At 42.2% G+C, this 11,612-nt stretch overlaps 1 protein-coding gene across 3 annotated transcripts in view; it reads right to left on the bottom strand.

The window, feature by feature from the left end:
• Positions 1–5,575: 5,575 nt before the first annotated feature.
• The window catches only part of hcfc1b (host cell factor C1b), a 29,776-nt gene continuing 23,739 nt past the window's right edge, over positions 5,576–11,612 (bottom strand). For all 3 annotated transcript variants that reach the window (XM_084069282.1, XM_084069281.1, XM_084069283.1), the window contains 9 exons: positions 10,725–10,904; positions 9,714–9,909; positions 9,349–9,480; positions 8,704–8,906; positions 8,468–8,575; positions 8,135–8,320; positions 7,267–7,564; positions 6,853–6,904; positions 5,576–6,490 (listed from right to left, as the gene is read on the bottom strand). In XM_084069282.1, the coding sequence (XP_083925408.1) occupies positions 6,451–6,490; positions 6,853–6,904; positions 7,267–7,564; positions 8,135–8,320; positions 8,468–8,575; positions 8,704–8,906; positions 9,349–9,480; positions 9,714–9,909; positions 10,725–10,904 (1,395 nt within the window). In that variant the 3' untranslated portion in view covers positions 5,576–6,450. The remainder of the gene's footprint in view (positions 6,491–6,852; positions 6,905–7,266; positions 7,565–8,134; positions 8,321–8,467; positions 8,576–8,703; positions 8,907–9,348; positions 9,481–9,713; positions 9,910–10,724; positions 10,905–11,612) is intronic.

Here is an 11,612-nt window from a genome sequence, read left to right as displayed (position 1 = left end):
GCAGAGAGTCCAAACACATGCACCAATTTGACAACACATACACTACAGTTAGAAAAGATTCTGAAAATCATAATAATAATAATAATTCCCCCCCCCATTTTAAACTCACAGCCATATTTACAACCACACCACGTCTTGCTTTTTCAGATGGTTTGAACACCTATATGTTGCCAGTTCCCCATGAGTACTGTCACTGCCAAGTGGCAGCCCCCACTGTTGTCCGAGGCAGGGTGTGTTGACAACCACGTGTCTCCTCTGATACACATGGAGTCAACAGCCGCTTTCTTTCACCTGACACCAAGGACCGCTAAAGCAGTGAATAGGGCATGTTTTGAAAGCACACAGCGTTTATGTCCCTCCAAAATGGTAGGAGCATGATTCTTGGCTGAGTATTAATCCTGATTCTGGGGTGAGTATTATGCCCGTATTTACCTCCTACAAGCTCACAATGTGTAGCATCCGTGACGCATTGTTTATTTATTTTCTCCACATTTAGTAATTTGCCAATACCCCCCCCCCCCCCCCCCTTCACACACACACCCCCCAAGCTTTGGGTGTAATGTAGACGACCATGTCCCTCACAACTACGTTGCACCGCCGATCCGACCGATATGTCTAAGTCATAGTGTCGCTTTGTCAGACAGACAATACCTGTCTGTCTGTGTCCCTTTGGTGCCTTATCGGTTGACATCCAAATATGCCTAGTATATATGGACTATTATCGGTCGGATTGGCGATTCTAGACAACCGTATCGGGTTTGTTTATGGTTATGTCTGAGTCAGAGTGATGTGGCCGTGGTCCGCCCACACCTGTTAATTTGAGCTCATGCAAGAGAAGTCACACACCAATGTGGAAATGAACCTTGGTCTCTGTGGTGGTGACCATGTTTCACCGATATGTCAATTTAGGTGTAGCTTGTCAGAACAGTACGGCTGGCCACATCAGACCAGCCACCAAAACTGGGTCAACAATTTACATTCCAACCAGCTGTTTATCTTCTGGCATTCAGTGTCTGGGTTAAACATTTTAAGTGACTGAGGACCAATCTCAAAATACATATTGGGTGCCATGATGTCGACATGGTGGGCACTTTGCATTTGCCAATCCAATGTTGACACATTATGACATCAAATTGTTTGTAGTTAAGTATTTCTCCATGACATTGTGAATTAAACATGTTTAATTTAAACTATGGTAGATTGATTACATATAGTCTGGGAGGGTTAGCGTCGGAGCTTGGACAGCAGGGGCGCGGCCACTGCGTTGTGATTCAAATCAACAGCCAATGAAGAAAAGGGGGCGGGATCCACATGCAGTGGGTGATGCATCTAAATAGGATCGACGGGAAGCAATTTCCCCTTGAGAAATTTCGGCCGCCATTGTTGTGTACTGCTGTTTGCCTCTCGTCGGACTTTTTAGACGAGTTGCACAGCTCTCAGACCGGTAAGAGGCGTGTCCGCTCAGATTCAGAGCGTGACGTACATCCCGCCCACAAATACCAGGGCTGTGGCCCAGAAGTTCCTCGCCAGAGCTGGCGAAAACTTCTGGGAACTCAGATTAGATTACATACAAACATGTGGCTTCTACTGGAGCATACAGCATTGTTTTACAACCAGGACCCTCGTGGTAAGTCTACATTAGATTGTTACATCATTATAGTTAATAAAACAAATGGAGAAAATGAATGGGACATTTACTTTCAGAATCTCAGTATCTCTGCCAAAATATAAAAATGTATAGTGCCACCATGAGGCCGATTTGAAAAATCTGGGGTGGCGGTTCTTCCTTGGCCTACTGGGAGTGTGCATGCAAAGCCCATCCTTCCAGCAGTATCCGAAATTATCTGTACACAAATGGACACACGGATGGATGGATGGACAGACAGACAGACAGACACCATGGACAGCGGCGAAAACATAATCTCTGCCTGCCAGTCTGGTGGAGATAACAAACATGTATGACAGCTTGTATCCTATTCACCAGAGTAGTACCTAGACCTGGCCAGTGCAGGGCAGACCAGGATAGGGACATGGCATGAAAGGGCAGACCAGTCCATGCATTACCTATACAGGGCAGACCAGGACAGTAGACAGCTCAGAGTCAGACTTCCAAGGAGACGTCACATGAGGATGATGCTCAAATCAACTTATCAACAGTTGGACCAACCTTCACTAAAGATAATCAAAAATCATAGATAATAAAGAGAGAGCGCCAGACAAACACAGAAAGTGAGACACACACAGAGAGAGAGAGAGAGAGAGAGAGAGAGAGAGAGAGAGAGAGAGAAGGGGGATCATAGGACATAAATCAGACTTCTCTCTCGCTCTCTTTGTGAAGGCAGAAAAATGTAGGTCAGGTAGCTAAGAGACAGAGAGGGAGAAAGAGAGAGAGAGTAAGAGAGAGATGGAGAAAGAGAGAGATTCTCCGCATGGCAACAATGTAGAAAATCCCACACTGAATACTGGTATATGATTGGCTCGCAGCTCCAACCAAGCAGCCAATAACCTCTCAACCCTGGGGTGCAGTCAGGAGACTAGTGTGTGCGTGTGTGTTGTGTTTGTCTCACTCACACACTCTCACACACACACACACACACACACACACACACACACACACACACACACACACACACACACACACACACACACACACACACACACACACACACACACACACACACAGGCGTGTGTATATGTGTGTGGTTTTAGAGGTGTCAGCTACAGAGCAGGTCAAGTTTGACAGTTCAACAAGAGACAGACACAGAGAGAGATGTGTGTGTGTGTGTGTGTGTGTGTGTGTGTGTGTGTGTGTGTGTGTGTGTGTGTGTGTGTGTGTGTGTGTGTGTGTGTGTGTGTGTGTGTGTGTGTGTGTGTGTGTGTGTGTGTGTGTGTGTGTGTGTGTGTGTGTGTGTTGCCAGACAGCCAATCAGACCCCTTCTAAATGGCACATTCTCCTGATTGGTCATCATGTTGTTCCATTGTCCTCTTCCCCAATCAGCTGCTCCCCTTTGCATCTCATTTCATTACCATCTCTCCACCACACACACACACACACACACACACACACACACACACACACACACACACACACACACACACACAGTAACAGGTATGGTGGTGGACAGGTAGGCTACAATACTCATATAAACAGTGATAAGCTAGTTAACAGCCTGGTATGTACATTTGACATCATGAGTAAGAGTAACAGGTGAGAGAGAGTTGATCAGTGTGCTGGTCTCAGCAGGTGTGTTAATCACTTCAGTGGGCTCACTACTGCAGCCCTGAACTCATGATGACACTGTAGCTTCCCCATCTGTAGAACTGTTAGAACAGCCAACACACACACACACACACACACACACACACACACACACACACACACACACACACACACACACACACACACACACACACACACACACACACACACACACACACACACGCCCATCCAGTCTGAAGGTCAAGTACATAAAGTAATTCAAGACATTATTACTATTATTATTAATAGAACAGTTTCCAGCCTACCTGGCTGGTGCAGACGACTTCATCCAAAACAAAACCTGGTCCGTTCCGTCCCGCTCCGCTCCAAACTTAAAGCACCGATTTAAAGCCCCGACGAGCAGCTCAAACAAAAAACATATTACAAATTTAATTTAAAACAAAAACAAAACAGCAACCCAGAAAGGGACTGGCCATTATTATTTCCCCCCCGTTAGCTGATTGTCTCCGCACGCATTTCCAAACTGCGCTGTCAATCACAGCAAGTCCATTGATTGACCGCCGTGGACCAATCAATCAATCAATCTCTCCCGGCTTCATGGTGTTGTTTATCCGGTGAAATAGAGACCACATCATCACGCGCTCCTTAGCATCAGGCAAATCAATACGCCGATTATTAAGCATCACTAATCGATATTTTAACTCCGATAAAAGACGACCACGTTGTCTCCTCCGATCCTCCATTCAAGCACAAAAACAAACCCTGAGTTAGAGAGAGAGAGAGAGAGAGAGAGAGAGAGAGAGAGGGGGGGGGGGGGGCTCTCTCAGAGAGAGAGAGAGAGAGAGAGAGAGAGAGAGAGAGAGAGAGATGTCAAGTCTCTCTTCCCACCGAAAATAGTAAAATCAATGTAAACTTTAAGGGTATCTCTATTTAGAGTCAACAATCTCCAGGGCAGGTAATAATCCATCTATGATCGATATATCCATCATGATCCATCTGAAAGGGGAGGGAATTCCCAAGGAGACGCGCGTTCATGCGCACAGTCGACGAACACCAACACTAGCCACCACCTAGTAAACACTAGCCACCACCTAGTAAATACTAGCCACCACCTAGTAAACAACACTAGCCCTTCACAACCTTTTCAAGCCGCGAGACCCCAAAATAATCATATTTGAACTGGAGACCCCACAAATAATCAAACTGGGGACCCCCCACCCTGACAGGCATTTGGAATTGTAGGGAGTTGAGGCATTACATTTAGTTTGACTCTGTATATTGTGAAAATAGCTAATCTACAAGCTCACAATGCTTGTGGATCAGCTATTTTCACTTTTTTTTGCCACTTTGTTATATTAATTGACAATTTGGCCAATATTTGACCAGTATTTATAGTGTAGTTTGTTGATTACTTTTGATGCAGTAATGGTCTTTTTTAAGTAGGTCTTAAAAGTTCTGAAATTGTGACTTTACTATCATCTGTGGACCCCCCAAAAAAATCATGTGGGGACCCCCCTGTGGGTCCCGACCCACAGGATGAGAACCACTGCACTAGCCAACACGCAGAGCTGCACCCACCCCTGTCACTGTACATGCAGGGATGGGCAACATAGACTATCTAACAAAATAAAAACACTCCCAAAATAATATGTACAAATTGTATCAAAATTAAGTAAGTGTTTACTATTTATTTTGTATCAAAATAAAAAACAAAATACCAGTGCAAAAGAATGTATTTAATTACCATAGGCCTTCATGTATTTTGTATTTTCAAGAAATCACGCTTCTCAGAGATCTATTGTAAACTATTTGTAGCCCTATACTGCACACTCTGAGACTGGAACATATTACATAAAAGTGCTCGGATATTTTATGGTTCAAAACATTTTGGGGGGTTAAAGTTAAAGCTCTATATTCTGTTCAATAGCAGGGGTCTCTAAAGGTGGATCCACCTCTTTAAAAATAACCTTTTTTCTTTTCTTCACCAATTTCACCTAGTCAGAACTCAGTCAGGAGAGAGTATTTATCGGTTTCAATTTGAGTGTTCCAGCTCCAATTTTGTTCAACAAGGATTTTTTTTTATTGTAATTAAACAAAAATAAAAAATATTTTTCGTCTACAAGAAGAAATTTTACAACAGATAAAAATATTCCTTTCTTTCTGTCGTCTTCCCTCATTAGCTGTGTCACTACAGAGCTCCAGGGACAGATAAATTGTCAATAATAAACATCACCGTAATAAGAAATACAGATTAAACAATGAAAACAGCTTTATTGGAGAAAATAAACAAAAGACATCAGTAGAATCATCACTTTATATTATTAACCATTATAATAATAGATTCTACTCATGAACTTCAACCTGTCAAATTATTTATTGTAGAAAAATGATTAAAAAAAAAAAGAAGTAAACAACCAAGTCCCTCCCCCTCTCCCCAACCAATCATCCAAACAGAACTGTACAAAAGCACCCTATTGGTTGAAGAGAGAGCCAATTAGCCAAACATCTAACTGAACAACCACTTTAATAAAGTCAATATTATATGAATATCAGCTTTAATAAAAATCAATACTGGTTAACACCCATCACCAAGCACACTGCAATGATGTCAAGAGACCGGATTGGTTAATTTTACAAAATATCAACAAGTCTGTTCCTTCCCTGTGGAATAGAGAGAGAAATATACCTCCATCTGTCTTGTTTGTCCGTCCAAGTGCAGTTTTGTCTTGTTTTGGTTGTGGGTTTAAATCCTGCTGTGTGTGTACGGTATATGTGTTAATGAACTTGAGCTGAACTGATTGACTTAACTGACCAGGAACACACACTCACAGACACACACATACAGGCATATATGTGTTGCGTGCGTATGTACGCACGCGCGCACACACACACACACACACACACACACACACACGCAGCAACCAGTTTTATGTTGTCATAAACATCTGAAAAGTGAAAAACTTCAAAACTGTCAATTTAACAAGGTGTCCATGGTGAAAGTGGGGGCAGGGGGTGTTTTGATAGGAGTTGGTTAATGAGCAGGCCACAGATTTCATTCATTTCCCAGTCAAGTCCTGGAGGTAATGGAGTTGATTCCCGGTATTAGATTTCTTACAAACAAGGGGGCTGAGGTTGTGGGTGCCACACTGTGCTGGACAGTGTGTGAGCGTATTGGTGTCGCATCCTGATGTGTGTGATTATTTGTGTTGAATTCAGACCTCAGAACTCCCCTACTGATCAGGTCTGCCCTTCTTTGGCGCAGTAGCTTTCCTGAAAGGGAAAATAAATATTATTAATACAATTATTATTATAGTAGGCATGAGACTAACAGACTCTGGTTATGCAGGTTCTATTTGTGCATTTACTATATTGTTCTGTTCTATGAATGTGCATATGTGCAATGAGTTAAGCACTTGAACCCCAGCATACATTATTCTCAGGGGAACATAGCAGCATTGCTATTTTTGACAAAGAAATTTGGAGTAGAGAGAAAAATGTGTAGTACAATTGCAACTCAGGTCTGTTTTACTAAGAATAGAGGGTTCAAGTGGTTAATAAAAATAGAAATATAACTGTAGTACTGTTCTATATGAAGTATTACTATACAGTATGTTGTAGTACTGTTTTCTTACGTATCTGGAGACACTCCTGGTCGTTTCACTGCTGGCTTGACATTACCCGTTTCTATCAAACAGACAGACAGACAGATGTAGAGAGTTTAAGACATATTGAGTAATATTACAGCAGCTATTTAGCAGCACTGTTATAGAGTCTACTTAGCATTTAGTTAGCAGTACAGTAGTAGTAGTTTAGTTAGCAGTACTGTAGGAGTATATTTAGAACAGAAGTAATATAGCCAGTTTTAAAGTAGTAGTATAGCTGATTAGATAGTAAGGAACATACATCTGTGGATACCCAACTACCATTTTCAGCACACTACAACTACCTCTATTTGCTTTCATCACTGCCTATGTGTAGTAGTGTACCAGTAATAGTAGTACTTGGTAGTTGCATAAGTACCAGTAGGATGAGCAGTTGTACTGTACCTTGAAGCCACCTGACTTGTGTGGCAGGTCCATAACCCTTCTCATTGCGTGCTGCGATCCTGAAAATTATGGCAGGTTTGGTTGTGTAATCGATGTGAGCGCTGGCCAGACTAGCGGTCTGGACCAGGCAGGATGGGGTTTGACCACAGAACACTCTCATGAAGGCCAACTGGGCCGGGCCACTGCCCTGCGGCTTGTCAGAGTGAGGCGATTGAATGGCCAAGTACACAGAGTACTCTGTAATTCTCCCTGAGGTCACTGACGGAGGCTCCCAAGTTAGATGGGCTCCTTCTGGGGTCTACAGGAGAGAATGCATATCAAATCAACATTATTATTAGAGTTGCAATAGTAGTGGAAAGAATATTAGATGTATTAGTAGAAGTAATGGTGGTACTAGTACTATTGCTGCAACAACCATGGTGTCACTCATCACAGTGACTTTTAACTGAATAACTCTGAAAGTAGACTGGCAATGTAATAGAAGCAGAGCGTTTTATGTCTGTCAGAAGCCCCAATTCCTCTGGCATATAAGCAGTGGAATTTCATGATATAGGCCCCTTAAGTTAGCTGAAGCTGTGAAAGTATTCTATAAATGCAGTGGAGGATTTCTGCTTGTTGCAAATACATGTTTTCCCATCCCCAAATGCCTAGTCTGATATGCTACAGACATGAATATAGTATATACTACATAATATAGTGTATTCTCCTTGGATTGGTCTCAGAAGCAGTAGCCAGGGAGTGCTTTGAAGACTTGACAATTATTGTGAAATATCATTTATGTTAAATTACATTGTGCAGCATTTATTAATTCAAATATTGAATGTTTGATGTTGAGGTAATAACTATAATCAGGTCATATTTTTCTTACCTTGCTAATTTTGACAGCACAAGGAGCTCCAGGGAAGCCCGGCAGGCAGGTCTTGAAGGCCGCCACGTCCGAGAAGGTCCCACGCCCACATATGTTAATACCAGCAACACGAAACTTATAGGCTGTACCGGGCTGTAACTCCACCTTCCTCATCTGACTGTAGTCTGGTACCGTTCCAGAATCATCCTGGAATAGATACAATATTAATCCATTATCTATATAGTCTTGTACTGAACCACAACCATTCTGGAATCGATACTTTATCAGGTCAGTAAGAAAATAAAAAGGACTTAATACAACAAAAAACTATTAGAAGATTATTAAGATTCTTACATCTGGGACATCGTCATCGTAGGGAACGTAGTAGTGTGTCACTACATGGTTGGTCACCTTGACAATGCCTACATCATACCACTGGTTCTCTTTTTTCACGGGGGGCTTCTGAACACACACACACACACACACAGTCAGTTGAAGGAAGAATCCATTATTATTTGTAGTCATCATCATTGCAGTTCAAGTCAACATAATTATTATCATTTTTATTATCATCACCACTGTACTCTCACCCCAGTGGTAGTTGGGATGCCATTAGTGACCTCCACTTGTGGAGTGGTTGATTGGCTCTTGGCTGGGCTGGGCGTGGCCAGGGTCTGGGCGGTGCCAAAGGTGCTGGCCAATCGGGCTACAGCACTCGTGACGGCTGATGACAACTCGTGGCTGTTGGTGTCACCTGATGGGTCGTTAAGACTGTCTGCTGGAGCAAGGCCCTCTGTGAAACATGGTGTCGGGGTAGACAGGTGTTTTATTTGGAATGTTTTCTACAAGAACTTTGATATGTATTATACAAAAAATCAGTTATATGTTTTCAAGGATCTATTACACAAGAAGGCAAGTTAAATATATGTAAACAATGTTTGGAGAAAATTGTGATTCACAAATGAAAATAAATCCAATGCATAATTATATATATATATATATATATATATATATATATATATATATATATATATATATATATATATATATATAGTTTTACTGAGGATTCTAGGGGTGAAATGCCTCTAGAGCTGCAAAGACAGTTACTATTATGATTATTCATTTACTTCTATGCTGCCAGTGCATGCTACTACCTCTACTACTGTTCATGGTAATCCTAAGACTATTGCAACTTATAGTTGTATTAATAATAATAATACTATTCCATTAGTTACCTGTAGGCATGCTGGAAGCTGCTGGCTGGCTGGCCAGCAGCTGATTGGCCTGCAGCTGTTGTTGCTGTTGCACCAGCGCTGCCAACTCCTGCTGGGTCAGAACTATAGGAATGGTAGTGGACTGGTCTCCATCTGCATAGAACAATACACCAGTCAAACTGTCAGTAGATCGACTTTGAAGTCATTTTTCTGTTTCACGACTTGCACATGATTGAGTTTGTCCGTTAACAAAAATGTCTATTAAAATGCATACATCAAAGTGTCAAATGGGATAATATACACAATAGCAGTTGTATTTTCTCTACATTATCATTAAATCCAGCAGTGTGGAGGATAGACAGACATCAAAAGGTATTAATATTTACATGTGTGGAGGATAGACAGGGTGTTGCTAGCGACTGCATGCTGAGCAGCTTCCTGTGTTGTCGTGGAAACGGCTAGCTCCTCAGGTGTCAGTCCCCTGGTGACCATCAGGGTCATCCCCCCGGCAACCTGCTGCTCGGCCTCGGCGCTGTCTGATGACATCAGCTGCTGTGGCAGACCACTGTCTGTAGACTCCATCTGATCAATAATAACAGTCATTAGGCCTAGGTCACAATTATTACATAAACGCCTAATCGCAATTATTTGAGATAATCGCAATTATTTTGCATAATCGTCATCATTTTTTCCATGTTGAAACATTTTCATACATTATCTACAAGCTTACAGTTGTAAGCTTGTAGATGAGCTATTTCCCCTATTTTCACCTTTTTTTAAAGTATAGAATTATTAAATATGTCAATAATTTCTTCTATACTTAAGTTATCCGACCTGTGCAATGTTTGATTACGAAGCCTAAAAGTCAAACAGAAATTAAACATCTATCCTTAGGTTCCAAAGTTCAATACCATTTTGTAATCGTTAATCGCAATTATTTGTATGACAATTAATCGTCAACTTAATACATTTTGTTATTATCATTATGCAATGATAATAATTACAACTACTAAATTGCACTTAGTAGAGTGCAGAACTACACCTACTGTAGGAGGCAGCGTGCTGTGCACATGCACAGTGCCATGTCCCCTTGGGGACAACAGTTACATGAATCCAGTGGGAAGCCACATAAGAAGCCATGGTCACCCCCACCACGCCCCCTTTTGGCCAATCAGTGAAAAAGGTTAGCGAGTTCTTCTTTGACCCTTATAAACCTTTTCACACAGTGTCATAGAAATCTGTTCATAACTTTCAAAACTATCCTGCTAACAAACACACAAATGGAATGGGGCAAAAACATGACCTCCCTCCAAATCCACGGGCAGATGCAATAATAATATCATGAGTGACTAGAGAGGGAGCGAGCGAGCAAGCGTGTGTGTGTTAGGTCTGTGTACCTGTTGTGTGTGGGGGGGGTGTGTATCCATCGGCTCCACATGCACCTGCAGCATGGAGGCTGATGATGACGTCACAGCTGCTGATTGGCTGTCTGTCTGCATTGGTTCCTCCTTAACCGCGATCATGGTAACAGTGCCAGTAGACACCGTCTTCTCCCCGCTGACCATCGACGACAGCTTCTACAGGTTTATGGAAACAGGTTGCCTGGTGATTACTGCCCCTATACTCGGTTGCACATCGTGCCGTGGTCCAAAAATGGCCGATTTTACAAGCTCACGCGCCGTCCGTCAACGCTTTGTGAGCAGGCAGATCTGCTATTTTTGGTGCCCGACACCTGCAACCGGCAACTGAGTATAAATCAGGCTTAAAGGGGAAATGTGTAATTTCCGATCTAGACGGTGCTTGTGTTCATGTGCTCAACTAAAAACAACATACTGTTCTACGACATGAATTATATCCGCTAATATCTCAACCATGAATTTTAAAGGTGTTCTGTGCGTCCGTCCGTCTCCCCATTTCTATGAATTGCTTCTGTGGTTGAAATCTTTTTAAATATGTTGATTTATGGCTTATCAAACGCTTTTATTTCTTACATATTTTCTCAATGTAGCCACGATCCAATGCACTGAAAATTACACTGAAAATATCGAAGAGGAACTTTGGTGTTGGCGTAGAAAGATGTCCATGTAGCGCGAACAGCCTTTTTGCATGTAGTTTAAGCGCAAGGGGGCGGGGGGCGGGTGGGGAGAGAGTCAGCGCACTGAAGTCAAGGCACAGACTACTGTGTTGTTGACAGACAACAGATGCACGCTTATGAGAAACAACAAAAATAAAACCTGCCAAAACAGTTGCGTGCATTAGCGCAAGATGAGGATAAATGAAACATT

Source organism: Gymnoscopelus microlampas (assembly GCF_963454915.1).
Source record: "Gymnoscopelus microlampas genome assembly, chromosome: 10".
In the NCBI taxonomy this organism is placed as follows: domain Eukaryota; kingdom Metazoa; phylum Chordata; class Actinopteri; order Myctophiformes; family Myctophidae; genus Gymnoscopelus; species Gymnoscopelus microlampas.
This window is presented reverse-complemented; position numbering and strand designations above follow the sequence as displayed.